Source organism: Taeniopygia guttata, chromosome 15, assembly GCF_048771995.1.
Source record: "Taeniopygia guttata chromosome 15, bTaeGut7.mat, whole genome shotgun sequence".
Lineage (NCBI taxonomy): Eukaryota > Metazoa > Chordata > Aves > Passeriformes > Estrildidae > Taeniopygia > Taeniopygia guttata.
In genome coordinates, this window is record NC_133040.1 from 5,575,263 (window position 1) to 5,592,059 (window position 16,797).

Consider the following 16,797-nt stretch of genomic DNA (forward strand, 5'->3'; position numbering starts at 1 on the left):
CTGCAAATGGAGAAATGACAGAATTCAGATGGATTGAGCTAGGAGGCAGTGTTTCTTTAGTGTGAAGATCCTGAGAGCAGTTCTCACTAGAACATTCTACTCAATGCAGAATACAAGTTATGAAAGGTATTCTGAAGACTTCATTTTGAAGAAGAAATAAAGAGGGTAAAACACTGCACATGCTGTGCTCCCCAAACAAAAGCAAGATTTTCTTCATTAGTTCGCCTATGTCTCTTCTTCTGAACAAGCTAAAATTTGCTTGATCACTGTTAAAATGATCAGTGATTTTTTTTTTTTGTTCTGTTTTCAACCATTCAAAAGTGATTTCTGTGAGAAGAATCAAAAATATCTTATTTTTCTTTTGCTATTGATGATAGTTGACACAGATGTTCTCTGAGTATGCCCAGGAATGGAAGTCATTCCATCTTCTTCACTCTCAGTGCCATGTGTTATCATAAAGACGCTGATATTTCATTTTTTTTGACAAAAAGTGCTACTAGAAAAATGGGTTTTCTACAGAAACGGTATAGTTCTGCTGGGTTCTGGCTATTGCAGTTAGTTTGTATCTCTGCTATGACTCTGAAGCAGTGAGTTGCATGCAGTGGATTGTCCTGAAGTTAACAAAAAAACTATGGTAACTTTTTCCAGTTGTCCCTACCCCTTAGAATATCTTCTGTGCTATCATTTTATTCCCTTCAAAAATACTTTAAAACATATCTTTTGTTTTCTTTATCTTGACTCTTCAGGAAAGCTAACTGAAATTTGGTTTTATTGGGTTGTACCATTATTGTTTCATCTGAAGACTATTTGGCTTTGTTTCTCTATTGCTCTCTTATTTCCTTCTTTGTTTTTCTTTTTAAAATTGCTTCCTTTTGTTTTATTCCACTTCATGCAAAGCTATACCCTGTTAGCACATCTTCCCTGCCTCATCTGTGTGGGACCAGCAGTCTCTCTCTTGTAAGGAGGGAACTGGAGCATTCCCTCTTTCCCTAATCTAGTGTGGAGGGATAAGGGAGGTTGGGAAGGACTTCACAGAGATGTCTCAGTGTGATGTCTGTGCCACCACTGTTTGCATGATCAGAAAAGGTGAGAAATTATGTGCTGTGCTCAGTAAATGTTTTCAATTCTTTAATACTCTACTTGGCCAAGAGCAAACACACTAGTATGGCTGCAATTTAAAAAGTCCTAAAAAATTAAAGGAAGTGTGTGTTTTCCTTATTCTTCTGATATTTCAGTGGAAAAGGCTGCTCCTTATGCTTAAATAAATTCTTGAAAATCCTTTTTACAGGCTTGTTATTTTTGGCTTCATTTTGATCGTAAAATGAAACTTCTGGTAAACATTTGATACTTGTCTGTGGCCACCCATTTAATGTGATCATTTTTCTAGCAGTTATTAAATATCTACAGACTGTGTGCTAAGAGGGGAAAAAAATCCCTTCAATAGTCCATGAGGAAAACCTGAAAAGCTTTGTTAAAGGATTCCAGGGTGTGTTCAGTCCTGTGGATTTCATGGGTGCTCTCCTGACCACGTGGTGCACATCTCTTTGCAAGATACAAAGTTGTAATTGCAATGTTTGATGCTTGAAAATATGTCTTTTAGCAAATTCTTTAGAAATGCCTTTGTAGATGTTTTGAACATTTCCTTTTTTTTTTTTTTTCAGGCCTCCAGTAGTGCAGGGAACCTGGGTGTGCTTATTCCTGTCATTGCTGTGGTAAGTATCCAATGGATCAATTGTTGCAAACAATAATTTTTCTTGCAATTATCAAATACTGATACTATTTCAAGCAAAAAGATTTGATTAACTGTTAGTGCAGAGGTTACCATCTAGGAGAAATGTAGTACTACTGTAAAATAATACATCTTGTTCTAAGGGGGGAAACATTCATTTAATAATGACAAATCTCTTGAAAATAAACAATCTTCTGTGATTCAGGTTTATATTGTTTCAAGCCATGAATTCAGGAGATTCTTAAGCTAAATAATACTGCAGGGAATATTACTTTGGTATTTGGCATGCAGTGTAATAAACAGCACATAGCTATGGCCTGAGGAGAAGTGAAAAACAAGAGTTAGTAGAAATAGAGTGAAAAATAAATATTAGTTTGGCAGCACAGTGAATTCTGCTTCTTAAAATGAAAAAAAAAAATCATAGATAAAGAAGGGGGTAAGTGTCCCATGTCTTCTGGAATGAGAATTGACTGTCAGGCTGAAAGCATTTTGGGAAATGTGCAAGGACACTGATCTCCATGCCAGACTAATTTATTCTGAAGCATATCTGTGTTCACTCTTGGATGTAATTTTTGTCCAGGGAAAAACAATTTCTTTTAACAAAGTACAAGTGCTAATTCAGGAAAAGATTGTAGATCTAGACCTCCAGCAGAAAATTTGATACATCCAAGGCTTGTTACCAGGTCAGTAGGACTATTTGCCTAACTGCTGTAGCTTTAACAAAAAAAAAAGAAGTCACATCTAAAAGATCCATTGACAGACTTCCTGGAGGACAAAAGGCATCATGCTGCTTGTTTCCCTCCTGAAGCTGAATTATTCTGTGGAACTTTTCCTGCACAGCTGCTGGGACAAAAGTGAAGAACATATTCCCTGCTTGCAGGAGGGATGCCTGCTTGTGACTTGTTCATACTGCACATCCATTAACAGGCAGGAAAAAAGCATTCATTTCATACTCTTCCCCCACAAAGCTCTTCACTGAAGTTTGTCAAAGAGATCAGTCTAAAATTAGCACTAGTTAAAGATCAGAGGACTGTTCCTTTCCTTCCTGTATCTCTTCCACTGGCTTCATACATCAGCCCTCCCCAAATTCAGCAGTGATCACAAGGACCAGTTCCTAACTTTAAAGGAATGTGTTTATAAATGTCTTGGATCACTGTTACTCAGCAGTTGCTCAGGTTTTGCATGAGCCAGCTAGTCCTGCATTGAGATGTTCTAGTGGGTGGCATTTTTCAGCTGTCAGTGATGCTGATTTGAGTGAAAGCAGGACCATTCCTTGCATATTGAGAGAAGATTAGTGCTTATTAGAGACTTAACGTATAAGTTATGAAAGTACTTTTCTGTTTCAATTTTTTATTGATGATACATTTGTTCTGAATAGCTGTGGATAACTGCATTTTTCTTAACCAATGTGACCTTTAAATGCAGTTAGATAGTGCCAGAATCTGAAGCAAGAGTTAATGGTTACATTATGGTTGTTGAAGCAAATATTTGACTTTCTTGCACAATGTATGAAGATCATGAGTTTTGAGCAGTAGCTGATTTGCTTTTCTGCTTGAACTCTTTGCCTTGAGTAATTGTCTTTACTTAAGTCCCCCAAAACCCATATTGCAGATGCTCCAGCTCATTCAATCATTGATAGACTAATTAAACCTAGGGCATGAATATTTAAGCTTTTGCATATGCTTTTCTTTTTTGTATGTGCTTTCCTTTTTGCATACAGATAAAACAATAAAATGTGTATATGAATGTTAATTTCTGTTGTGCACTTCCAGTACTGAAAATTGTCTATCATGTGATGGACTTAAAGGACAGGAATAGGGGAAATAGTTTCCTATTCAGTGTCAGCTCTTCATCATCTTCATCAGCTAATACCAGTGTTTCACTGGCTGACAGGTTGAAAAGCTTTGTGTATGGAGCATATAACTGGAGAAGATGCAAAATTACAAACATCAGTATGTAAAAGCAAAATTAAATCAACAAGTTAAACTTAATATTGAAAAAAAACCTTTTTAAGAAAATCCATAATTCTTAAAAAAATAACAGTTTAAAGGACACTTTTGCTAACATAAGACAAACTTGTGATGTCTATAGATAGATTAATACAGTATTTGATATTGCAGAAAGTAATAAACATACTCTCACTGGATTATGAGGCACATTGTTTTAAAAGGTATGATGTAAGGTAAGGTGTGCAGAGGTATGTTCATTGTCTTTAATAATTTGGATGTATGGGGCAGCTCTGTTTCTTGAACCAGATAGACAGTGATACTCTACAGAGTGTGGGTAAATCTCATTTTCAAATGTGACATATTTGAACGGATTTTGTGTTGTTACCAGAATGATTCAGAAAGCTTGCAGTGACTTGAAAGGTTTTGTCCATTAAATCAAGCATGGAGACTGCACTGGAATATTAACAGAGTGATTGGTATAAATGGCTTTTTTTCTAGAGAGGATTAGGTGATACTGAGCCAGTTGAAAGAGCATTTTGCTGACTGCTCTCCTTCTAAAGGGTATTCTGAGGATATAATTTACCAGGCTGGCCTAATTCTGAAATGAAGATCAGAGGAAGTATTGAAGTAATACAAGTTAGATCAGGGAAGAGTAGTGGATCCCTTAGTATTTCATTCCTCCATGACATTTCTGTCTCCTCGTTCCTCATGGACATTTCTGGTCCATGAGCTCATTGTGTGCATCAGTCTGAATGTTAATACACATTGTGTGTATTCACTGAACATTAAATTATGCTAACAAAAGAAAGAATGGAGACATTTGATCTGTTTCAAGTTAGATTGTGTAAAATGCCCAGGAGAGACTTAGGTGTCTGTGGCTGGTCAGGTATTCAGGATTTCCTTAGTCCTATTTATAAACAGACATCCTAGCACAAATTTAGAGCTAGATTTCAAGACTCCAGATAGTCTAAATACTTTATTGATTACATTTTATACACTGTTGCAAAACACCAAGTGTAAGGTACTTTATGATTTTTTATTTTGCTAGTAATACACTTGTATCAGTACATGGCAGTAATTGCAGACAAATTATCTGCCGCTGTGAGTCCATTCATGAGAAACTACCTGTAGATAATGTTTTCTTTTTATACCAGTGACTTTTGCATTGGCTAATACGACAATAAATTTTCCTTTATGATACTGGTATTTTAACATAGCATTATACAGCCCATGTGTAACAGAGTGTTGGAGGCTCTTTGCTTTTAAGATGTGGCTGGGTTGGCAACTCTGCCCATGAAGAGAAGGCAGCTGGTGCGGTGCTCGTAGATCAGGAACAGAAACGGGCGGTCCACGACAAAGCGGATCTGAGTGGAGAGAGGCATGAAGCCCACGGTGGTTATTGTTGCAGCCTCTGTGCCCTCCTCATTCACTGTGATTGTGCCTTGGTGATCAAACTGTTCAGAAAAACAAAACAAACAAATGAGAGAAATTGAGGCTCTCCTAAGTACACAGCCTTTCCCACTCCATGTCCCACACCCTTGCTGGGCATCCTACACAGCACCAAAAACCTTTGGGGTTTATTCTGTGGAGAAGCCTGTTCCTGACTGACCACAACAATCTTAGTGCCTTTGCATCTGATTTAACCTGTGCTTCGTTATGTGACTAGGCAAACCCACAACCCTCCCTCCTATGTCCTTCAGAAAAGATGAGGAAAAAATACTGTTTTAGCTTACTGTGTAATATTATTGCTGAGCCATGTTATTGGGTGATAGAGTTTAATCAGAGAGGAGGTGAAATGAGGAGTAAATACCCTGTTAATGGTGACCTTCTCATCTGATATACCAGAGTAGTCGCCTTTTCCATTGAAAAGTTCTTCTATTCCCAAGGATCTCAGATAATCAATCAAGTTATAGGTCTTCTCCAGCTTAAATTTAGGCAGAACCACTTCTCTTGTTCTAGTAAAAATAAACACAAAAAGGAAAAATCACTGAGCAGATATTTATGTGCATGACTCCTTTGCTCTACAAACCTGTTGTGGTTTGGATTTTTTGCTGTTTTCAGCAAGCAGGATACAGATATACAGGACTGTACTTTTGCTTTCAAAACTTGAGCATCATGACTTTTAAAACTGTGCTTTAACAAATTAATTCCCCTATGAAAACTGTTAAACTGTTTGTCAGTTTGAGATTTCATTTATAATGATTTGCATTATTTATGTGTATAAGGTATGTGACTTTGAGCAGTTCATTGCATGCTTGTAACAAGTGTCAAGCTGGCAGATTTTCTGAAGTACTAAACTGGAGATTTGTCACTTACTATGTACAACAGAAATAGGTTGAATTCCTGGATAGCGCATCAAATAATCTCCTTTTATCAAGTCTGAAGACAGATACACCTAACCTGTCATCTTTCTCAAGGGAGGCATTATTATTTTTCCTCCATCCCATGATTGTGATGTCCTTTGATTATGGAATATGTTCCTTTACACATAGCTGTGTTGAAATGCTCAGTTCTGAACAGAAGAACATAGGCTGATGTGACCAAGTTTATTGGTTCAGAATAATGTTATTTTCACAGTCCTGTTTTTCCTTCTCATTGTAAACTTTACCAGTAAGAACATTTTCTTTAAATCTACATCATTAAATACTCAATAGGAAGGCTTTTGAAACTTCATTACAAATTTCTACCTCAATTTTTCCTTGATTTCTTGATGGTATGTAAATTCTGAGAGATCACTGGTCCTGATTTTTAATTCAATAAATCAAATTTTTGGAGGTTTTGTTTCATATTTTTAATCAAATTATATTGTCTTCTGCATGCATTACTTACCCTCATCAGTCCAATCAAGAAAACACATTAAGACTTTAACAAGATGTGCTTTTCAGCAGATACCTGTTGGTCATGCTCTTCTGCCACTTTTCTACAACTTGAGGTGTGATCTGCTTTTCGAGAGCTTTCATGCCAGCCAGTTTGTGTGGGAGCACCACGAGCATGCTGATGTTGCCCACGAAGGGCAGCTGGATGATGCTGCAGTCCAGCTCGGGGTCAGCAGCAGCCAGGAAGGTGCCCTTGGTCTGCATCATCGGCACCTTCACCGTCTGCTTCTCGTTCAGCCGGAAACTTCGCTTCGTGGTCATTTCCACTGGAAACTTATTCTCCCAAGTTCCTGTTCATACAAGGCAGAAGACAGATAAAACCCCAAGGTGGCTGTTTAATGAAATGTTCCCAGAATAGATTTACACCAAACTTTGTCAGGGGATTGGGATTTACTGTAGGAAATTGTTGATTTCAGTGAAACCTGAATTAGAAGACAAGTTTTAAAGTGACTTCAGAATTCCTGGCTTTTTAACGTTTGTCTGAATTACAAAAGCAAGTGAATGCAAACCAGAAATAAGAATTTGGTTGGTGTGTATTATTTTTCCATGTGAGTAACCTCAAAATTTAAACAGATGCAAATAATTTTTTAGGGTTTGTCTCTAGCAGAATACCTGATCCAGCTGAGTTTTCTGAGAGATGTGATGCTTGAATCCAGTTCTGAAGGCACTGCTTTGGAGGACATTAGTGGTGTATCAAGCTAAGCAACAGCTGCATTAGTTTTGCCTAAGGTTGTAAAAGATGCTATGCTGAAGGCATTATGTTACCTTAATCCATTCAGAATGGTTCATTTTCTGTCTTAACCAAAAGAATTGGGGTGTTGACTGCTTAATTCTATGATCCAGTGGGATGGGATAACAGGCTCCTGTAGATGTGCTGCAATCTGACAAGTGTATGCCCAAATAATGCAGTCCAACACATTTTGCAGCCCAGAATCCTTTGCCATCAGGGTTTAAAGCTTTTTATGTGGAGATACTCTGGATACCAGAAATATTTACTGACTGAACGAATGTTTTTTAAATGCAGTGTTCTATTGGTCTTTTTATAGAACTGTGTCTCTGGAATAAACATCTTTTCTTAAGGGGCAGACAAAGCTGGAAGATTATAGTGGAAGTAAGGTTACCAGTATTTCCTGTAAAAACTCAGGAATTTAGGTCATCATTGGCAAGCAAGTATGTGAGCAATGTGACTGCGACTGTGTGGAGAGCCTACAGTATAACCTTAATTGGCTCCCTAGTCTGACTTAGCCAGATTTACTGTAAATAAGAAAAGCCTGAAGTCCAGCTTTCATTCTAATAGCTCCTGCACATGTCAGGCTGATGGGGACCAGTTTGAGAAGTGATCAGACTGTGGTTATTAGTCTGAAAGGTATGGGGTATAAAATGGGTTATGCTATTCCCAAACAAATAGTCTCACTTCCAAGGAAAACCCAGTATCTGGCGGTTTTCCAGGGAGCAGAATTCACAGGTGAAGGATTCCAGCTGGCCAATGACACAGGGCTGCTGTGGGCTAGGGGAGCTTCAGCAGCTCTGCCATCCACTGAGGGGTGGGAGACACAATCAGCTCTTCCTAGTGAAAGAGAGGAGCTGGGGAACATTTTTCTTGGATTCAGTTTTACAAATGTGTTTGTCTTGGGGTAGAATACTGATCCCCAGCAGGAGCTGTGCGGCCAGCAGAAACCAGCTGGCACTTTATGACTTTTGTGACTTTCTGTTTTGAATCTTCCCCCAAGATATTTTTTGGATCTGTCTGTGGTGGCAGATGTTGGTGGCAATGTTGGCATCTATGGTGGCAATGTCTCCATTGAGTGACTCCACTTTTGCATTTGTGACTGGCATCTCAGAAAAAATCAGGACATTTTGGACCTGTCAACATTTGTCAGTTACCAAAACTGCCATGGCTAAAATAGCCAGGTCCTACTTGATAGGAAGCTCATAAATGATTACTCAGAGTTGTGCAGAATGGGGGGTAGGCTGGACATCTGTACAGGGTAAAATGTGCTTCTTACCAACATAAATAGTTTCCAATAGTTTCTTGATGGTCTTTAATATTAAAAGAGGTTGAAACCTCACAGTGTTTGTCAAGTATCCCACTACTCAGTCTCACTTGTACTGACCATCTCTATATCTGAAAATGCTTATAGGTTTCTTAGTTCTGAGGGCTTAACAGAGCTTTTCTGCAATGGTACAAACAGTGCAGATGGAAAGTTGTGGACAAAATTTGGCATGTTAGAAGGAGTAGTGGGGAAACTAAGAAACCTAGAAGCAGAACTTGCTTTTAAAAAAGTTCAGTTCCACTCAAAGTAGAATTCCCAGGAAACTGTCACTGTAAGACAAAAGAATGAGAGCAGTAGAAATTGATCTTTTTTTTTTTTGAGGGTTAGAAATCACAGCCTTCAGCAGATGGCACCAAGGTAATTTGGACTAAGAGGACTTCATGGGCATATGAAAAACCCTGAAGTCTTTTTGATCTCGATGACTCAAGAGTTCCAATACCATAGCTGTCTATTTTGTGGTGTTTTTGTTATTTTGAGATGGCACAATAATTTCAGAGTGAGACAAAAGGGTATTTCAAATTTCACCAAATTATGAAAAAAAAGGTATCTGTTTCACTTTGTATTATCCTTTGCTTAGGATGGTTTAACAGGCAGTAAAGCCCTGTATTTAGTACGATATGATCATCAGGGATGTAGTCAAGGATACAAATGAGGGCCTGTTGAATGGTACATGAGAATGGGAGATCATCTGGATTTTATGCTAGTGATTGCTTTGGATTCTTTTAGGGATAAGTGGCATTATTCAAGGACGTAATTCCTTGCAAGTGAGTGGGAAAAGGTACATTTATAAGAATGTTGCTTCTATAACCTGCTGAGATAGCAGGTCCTTTGTTTCCTGGAAGCAGGGACATAACTGGGGAAAAAATAAATTTCTTTATGAATTACAGAAGGGATTGTGTTGTACTTGCAAACACTATTACCCTTTTGGGCTAATTTGCCTTTCATTACCAATATTTTAAGTCAACTTCATTTGATTTTCTTCTTAAACAGTCAGTAACAGATTTCGTTTTATCCTCAGTTCTTCTTTCATTGGCACCTCCCACCTCTTGCTCATTTAATATAATTTTAAAAGTTTGTTGAAAAACTAACAAACTTTCAACCTGAGGCAGAAAACTTGAAAATTTCACTACAGGCTCTTAGTTTATATGTAAAGACCTTGAAAATAAGGGTTTATAGTAAGAATATATTGTAGAGTCTTTACATCAAGCCTCTTTAACTGTTCAGCCTTTACTAATACATGAAGGAGCCCATATCAGCATACCATTGATGCTGAATTATCTGAAATAGTCCATGTAGTGAATGTGTTTGGTTTTAGTTGTAGAAGAGCAGTGTTTTGGTTATTCTCTTAGGTCTCCTGTATGGACTTGTTGGCAAGGATCACACTCTGATCATATTTAAAGCTTGTTTCCTTCAAGCTAAAATTCTTTGTAGTCATTTGTATGAGTCTTGAATACTTCAGAGATGTTAAGTGCTTTAGCTGAAATCAACCTGTAGCATTTCAGTGACACCAAGACTGAATGTGACTAATGACTTGCATATACATCTATACCTGCCCATCTGATACTTCTGCAAAGCTGATGCTTTCTGGGGCTATTCTGCATTCATATGTTGTTTTTCTGTCTCACTGTGAGTCATTAAGGTTTTGGAAGTAGTAAGCACTTGCTGTATGCATACAATACCTTCAGAGCATCGTTGTGCTACAGAAACAGGCAAAAAATGAGCTAATAATACAGACTCCTAATGAGGGAGTCAGTAGATTTTTTGTAGTATACATTAGACTTAAGTTTTGTCTGGGATTTCTAATGACATATGGTAGTGCATTGCAAAATCCATCACTAAGATTGAAATAATAGAGTCTTACCTTTAAAGTAAAGACAATTAAGAATCATCATCAATGTTGTAGGGTTTATGTTCACAAGAGCTTCCTTTATTAATCCCTTGGTCAGCTTCAAGATGCGTTCATTGGTTTTGGCTATGAAGCTGGGATCTGAGAAATCAGCTTGTTGGGCATCAGCAAAGTAGTATGTTTTCATGTTGGTTTTGAAATCATTGAGAACAGAAAAGTCTTTATGGATGTAGAGGTCGTTGACAGACCTCAGCGTGTAGCCAAAGTTGCGCCTGAAGAGCCGATGGGTGAGTTTGCGGAAGAGGTTGTGAACTGTCATGAGCTCGTATTTGCTGCTGGCATTGATGAAGTCTTGAAAGCCAAGAACAGATAACACTTCCTGTTGGGTTTGGTCCTTCAGACCCAGGGAAATCATAGCCATTGCAGTGGAAATACCAACAGGAGCCATGATAATATTGTCTGAGGAGCTGGCCTTGTCTGCCACGCTGCGGTAAAGGTTGAAGCCAAAGTTTGCATTGAGGATATTGAGGCGCTGGATTCTGGTTTTGCCTTGGAATAGTTCAAGAATATTTCCTTGTTGAACTTCTGAAACAATGTATGGGGCAGCATCAATAACATCACTGTAGTCATCTTCACTCAGTATCTTGTCGAGGTCTAGGTAGTCCTCTTCCTCCTCCTCTTCAGGAATCAAGTCATTAGTGATGGTGTTTTCTCTGTGGAACTCAAGTGGTAGGTTTGGCATGTAAGTCCCGTTTTCGTGTGGCTGTTCACCTTTAAGGCTTTCAAAATGCTCAGAGACATCCTTGACTCCACAAAATGTGGAGGTTATGATGAGAGCAAGGGCAAGCAATTGAAATAGGAGCTTCATTCTGACAGGTGAAAGCCTGGAAGACAACATAACACAGTTGAGAGAGTCAAGGATAATTGAATTTTAGTTATCTATTCCCTAATTTTAGGTTCATGCTGATTTCTGTCGCAACAGCAGATCTGTAGTTACCCTGTTAGACAGCACTGTATTTTTGTGGAACAGATGTCAATTAGATGGGTAAGTCTGTTTTACTGATAATTGGTTTTGCTTACACAATGCCTCCAGCCTGCCAAAGAATTGGTTGACCTCCTCCCATACAAATAGTCATTACTGGCATATTTCAACAGTTACAAACTCATTACCCAGAATACGTGGGACTCTTTATTTTAAACTGTTGCACTTAAACTGTGCACTAACTGTAGCTGAAAATACAGTGTGAAGTTTGAAGATATGAGCTTGGTAGGAAGAACAAGGACTCCTGATTCAATCCCCTGCAGAAACATACCAGAAGGCTGAGATGTGCTGAAAAATCTGAAAAACAAACATCCTGTAGCTACAACAAAAATTGAAGTTTTGTGGGAGTATTTTGGAAAATCAAGGCAGCAATTTGGTGAATAAAGGCAATCTAGGCATGTAGAAAGAATTGTATTTGCACTGAGTACCATTAGCAGGACTGCAGTGGGGGGAGGATTGGGCATAAACGTCTGTCCTGGCCTGCTCATGGCCGTACTTGGGTGTGTTACTCAATTCTGTGCACCCCTTCTGCAGCTGTCTGTCCTCATCTGCCACTTTTGTAATGGGTTGTCTTGATTCTGTTTTTGGCTTAGTTATGTTTTGTTTCACTTTTGTGTAGCACTGCAGAACTTTCTATTTTCTTTGTGATTTGAAGTCTCTGTGGGCTCCCTTCAGAACTTTGTTTCTCTAGGCTTACTGTGATCCCAGTTCTAGATTTGTAGCCTCAGTCTTTTGTTTGAGAATACATTTAAGTAGAACCTGCATTTTCTAAGGGAAACTTAATCAGTCTGTTCATCTATCGAGCATTGGACTGTTGCATTTTAAATTTATTTTTAACATCAAGAATTTTTTTCAGTATATATTTGACGAGAATCCATCAGACTTACTCAGCTGTAAAACCCTCCACCAAGAAGTAGGTCTGAGAGACTTTTCACCAAAATATTGGGTGCAATAATTAAAGTGATCTTAAAAATATATGAGAAAGTGCAATTGCCTCTTGAGACAGAGATTAAAATGTAGGTGTTCAATAGATCTATCAGCTGAAACTGAATGGGTATCTGAATGCCAGGCCTGGAGTTTAGCTCAGACTTAATTATAAAGTTATTTCACGAATTTATAAAGTTAATCTCAATTGATACACTTTCTTGAGTAAAAAGACAGTTATTTACAATATAATACAGGACAAAATCCTGAATACAGTTAAAACAAAAATCTTTCTAAGGTGTTGATTAAAATGCTTTTTAAATGAGGGAAGAGAGTTGTTATGTAAAGTATAAAGGTTCATATACCTGTACCTGTTCACTGACCTGTATATCAGTGAATAAAACCTTGAAGGAAAACATTTTCAAACATATTGTAACAGGATTGAAATAACTGAGCTGGCAGATTAGTTTTTGAAACTCTCCCCCAGACTCATTTGCTTTAAATCCTAAAACTATTTAAGGCGATCCTCCCATATAAAATAATACATTATTTTGCAGAAAGTATCCAAATATATATCCAAATAAGATGCTTATGAATTTTACACGGTGACTGAGCATCTCGAGTCAGTCTTTTTTTTATTGTTTCTCCGTAAATTCATTTGTTTTTTTCCCCGCCCCCAGAAGCCAGGCCCTTAGGGCTCAGATACTCTGTCCAGTAACCATTGATAAACATTTTCTGCTCTTGGCACAGCAGAATTTGCTGTCTGTATTCCCAACTTTACATTCTCATCTTCACCAAACTTCAGTTATTGCTCAGCTGCACTTACACAGGCAAAACATCCCCCTTCTCTGCAATATACATGTCTTCGGTGAGATCTACCCAAAATAAGAGGTAAATGAAGCTTACCTTTAAGCCACTGTATGGGAGGGATGTGTTGAAAAGCTCAAGTAAAGGGAACAGCAGGGTTTAAATCTGAACTTTGACGCTGATTTTTTGTGTATCTCCCAAAGTAAACATTCTCTAAACCAAACACTGCTAAACTTACTTCGTCAGCCAAAATCCCTCCCTTGCCTAGTGATCTCTGCTGAATTCTCTCTTGTTTGTTGAACTACTTTTATAGCTTTGCAGGTACTTGTTCCCTTTTGAGGAAGGTCTTTGAGCAAAAATCAGCGTGTATGTAAAGTTTTGAAGTCAAGCACACACATAAACTTGACTGTTAATGACAGGAAAAGCCATGTAGCTGCTGTTTTGTGCTGAAATGGGGGACAGGGAGAGCATCTTCCTGCAAATGTGTTTGAGGCCTCTGTGGTTGTGGTGGGGTTTCTTCAACTGGTGTTGTATTGGTGCAAAGATTTCCATTGCACAAACAGCTTTTTACCATAGTGCTGTTCACCAGCTTAAACTCAGACTGATTTTATTATAATAGAAAGATTTTTTCATGCTTTTCCTTTTGAAATGATTAATCTCCCTCATGATTTACAAATGCATCCAAAGTTGGCTTTATGTAAGGTTTCACTGTAATATTGCTGGCTCTCATATCTTAAGAGAATTATTTTGGTTAGAGAAAACTTCAAGCTAGATTAGAATGTAACATTTTGTTAATAAAGTTTACAGTAGTAATATACTGTCATATTGCATAAGGCTTGTGGTTTAATGGACAATTTCTTTTACTTTTTATACTCTGCCTGTGCTTTAACTCTTTTTAGGATAACACACTATGATCTTTGTTATATAAATTTGTCTAAAATTGTGTATCATGTTGGCCGAGAGGATATACTGCTCCTCCGATGGGAGCAGCTGTTTGTGCAGAAAGTACCACAGAATTCTAATAAATGTGTTGAAAATAATGCTCTTTTACTTGCTTGTTTAGATAGCAAATTCTTCAGAACTGATGTCATTCTGTGCGTGGGTGCAAACAATGAAAGATCCCCAATTGGTGCCTCAATGTATTTTCACAAAGCTGATAAACAATAGCAGCCAGAAGTGTTTTTGACTAATATTTATTTAGTTTGGAGTTCCTTTACACTGAAGCAAAGCTGTATGGCATTGTCTTCAGCACAGTTTAAAGGACCATGTGGTCTCTTCCTCCCTGCAGTGGATGGTATACTAATATTATGTATTCTCCTCAGAGGTTACTGTGTCAGCATGGTGTTATTCCTGTGTAAAACAAAGGAAGTTCTTTCTTCAGGCATCTCAAAGTTAGCCTTTCAGCTCTCCAAAAAGAGCTTAATTCTTATAATATAACAATAGCGCTGTAATGCTACTTTTCATAGGTGACAAAGAATATTACCTTTGTAAATCATAGTAAAGAAGGTACATGATTCCTTAGTGTGGAATTAATTTATGCTAACTCCCACCACTTTCTAATGTTAAATTTTATTTCTTTGGTAGCTCACTAGACGCTTGCCACCCATCAAGGAGGCCAAACCCAGGCTGCAGAAGCTGTTCCGGGATTTCTGGTTGTATTCGGTGCTAATGGGATTTGCTGTGGAAGGATCAGGTACTCTGCATTCTAAGAGGACAACATTGCTGCTCACATTTAAACTTTTGATGAATCTAAATACAACTCAAACCTTTCCCAGTAGCTGGAAGAAAAATTACAGCCATAAAGACACTTCAATGCAAACAGCTAACATGACAGTTCTCTGGTGGAATTTCTTTAAATCTTTGTAGTTCTGCTATCAGATTCAGCACGATACAACTTGTGTTTAGTTTTATTGCTAATAGCCTTAGTTATGAATTTTGACAGCCTGAAATGGAAGATAAGACACATGGGGTACAATGGTAATTAAGTAGGAACTTCCTAAGTGTACTTATTAAGTTTGGAACATGGGTCATAAGTGTCTGTGTTTAAGAGCATGAAAAATCTACCCTAGAAGTAATGCAAAGCTTGGTAATGCAAGTAACTTTGTGAAACTTGATTTTTTTTTAATCCATCATTCCACATTCCTCTTTCTACTTCTGTTCCAGGTCTTTGGCCAGAAGAATGGTATGAAGGTGTGTGTGAAATCGCCACCAAGTCTCCATTACTCACATTTCCCAGCAAAGAGCCACTCCGATCTGTTCTGCAGTACAATTCTGCCATGAAGAATGACACCGTGACTTCTGTAGGAATTAATTTCTTCTATTTCCTCCTTCCATGTCTGCCAGTGTTAAATGACATGCTACCTGTGATATATTGAAATAGCACGCCCCTTTCACCTGTCTCCTATTATTGAAAAGCAGCTATTTAATACTATTTTTCTGACATCAGGGTGCATAAGTGATTTGGGTTAGTTTTTTTGAGTGTTAATACAAATGTTTAGGGGAGTAGCTACACCACCTGATTAGGTGTAGAAACCAAGTTGTTGTGGAGATGGAAGCCTCTTAGTGCTTCTTCATCCATTTTGTACCTGACCAAACTTGCAGTGATTAAAAAACGAAAATCAACAAAGTTTGAAAGGAAACAGCACATTCAGGCTTTCAAAAAAATGTTCAGTTTGCTCTGGCTTGATACTGATAATCTTCTCTCTCCATAGAATTTGTAGGATAGATTTTGCAGGACAGATGTTGCCCAAGGGCTCTTTTTGGCTTATGAAATCTCTTTGGTTCCCAAATTATACAGAAATCTGCATTGTGCCTAGATACATAGTTCTGTGACACCAAAGACTGGCACAAACCCATGAAGTTTCAGGAGCTGGACAGTGCAGATGTTGGTTGAACTTGCATGCATTAGTGTAGGAATTGTATTTCTTCATTGGTATAACTGCATGGGAATTACCAATTATTTCTGCCAGAAGCTTGATTCCAGATTTAGTTCTGTTCTGTATTTGAAGCATTGTGACTTGCTGAGTCAGGGGAGGTTGGTCTGAGTCTGTAGGCAGAAACATCCTGACATATTGTTTGTGAAGGTTGAAATCTTAACAAATAGATGAATAAATGTTTGAGGACACAAACTAATACAGGACTTCCACTTCAGATAACTTAATGTATTCATCTCTAGGCTGAATTAAATGAATTACGGAGCACCATAATCAATCTCTTGGATCCTCCTCCAGAAGTGTCAGCGTTGATCAATAAGTTGGATTTTGCCATGTCTACCTATCTCCTTTCTGTTTACCGCCTAGAGTATATGAGGTTTGTGTTTATCTCTGTTTAGTTTTTTCACTTATGAAACAGAAATAAACCCTAAAACAAAACAATCAGTAAGTTCCTGAAACAAATAAAATCTGAAATAAACAAAACCTGAAACAAATAAACAAAACCCCAAACATGCCAACTTAGAAAACTCTCCTTTCCTAGGGTGCTGCGTTCAACTGACCAAGATCGCTTCCAAGTCATGTTTTGCTATTTTGAAGATAAAGCAATTCAGAAAGACAAGTCTGGTAAGATTTACCT

At 37.9% G+C, this 16,797-nt stretch overlaps 2 protein-coding genes across 4 annotated transcripts in view; one reads left to right on the plus strand and one right to left on the minus strand.

The window, feature by feature from the left end:
• Positions 1-16,797, plus strand: part of PI4KA (phosphatidylinositol 4-kinase alpha) — a 54,421-nt gene that overhangs the window by 17,098 nt on the left and 20,526 nt on the right. For both annotated transcript variants that reach the window (XM_002195771.7, XM_012578097.5), the window contains exons 19-23: positions 1,662-1,712; positions 14,812-14,920; positions 15,391-15,527; positions 16,403-16,536; positions 16,702-16,784. In XM_002195771.7, coding sequence (XP_002195807.6) covers positions 1,662-1,712; positions 14,812-14,920; positions 15,391-15,527; positions 16,403-16,536; positions 16,702-16,784 — 514 coding nt within the window. The remainder of the gene's footprint in view (positions 1-1,661; positions 1,713-14,811; positions 14,921-15,390; positions 15,528-16,402; positions 16,537-16,701; positions 16,785-16,797) is intronic.
• On the minus strand, positions 4,636-13,506 carry SERPIND1 (serpin family D member 1). 2 transcript variants are annotated; one of them, XM_072936346.1, is made up of 5 exons: positions 13,327-13,506; positions 10,470-11,323; positions 6,571-6,844; positions 5,489-5,633; positions 4,636-5,132 (listed from the first exon to the last, which is right to left on the minus strand). In XM_072936346.1, exons 2-5 carry the CDS (start codon positions 11,320-11,322, stop codon positions 4,941-4,943), a joined length of 1,464 nt encoding a protein of 487 aa, XP_072792447.1. In that variant the 5' UTR covers position 11,323; positions 13,327-13,506; the 3' UTR covers positions 4,636-4,940. The 2 variants fall into 2 exon arrangements, with proteins under 2 accessions (XP_072792447.1, XP_041575200.2); XM_041719266.2 differs by having other exon boundaries at positions 4,696-5,132; positions 10,470-11,338; positions 13,327-13,465.

What these genes read in the sequence shown, in the direction of transcription:
- SERPIND1 (XM_072936346.1), bottom strand. Translation starts at nt 11,322, where the DNA reads ATGAAGCTCCTATTTCAATTGCTTGCCCTTGCTCTCATCATAACCTCC. An exon ending in TAATTGTCTTTACTTTAAAG is followed by an intron (nt 6,845 to 10,469) that starts GTAAGACTCTAT and finishes TTGTATGAACAG; the next exon opens with GAACTTGGGAGAATAAGTTT. An exon ending in CAGAAGAGCATGACCAACAG is followed by an intron (nt 5,634 to 6,570) that starts GTATCTGCTGAA and finishes TATTTTTACTAG; the next exon opens with AACAAGAGAAGTGGTTCTGC.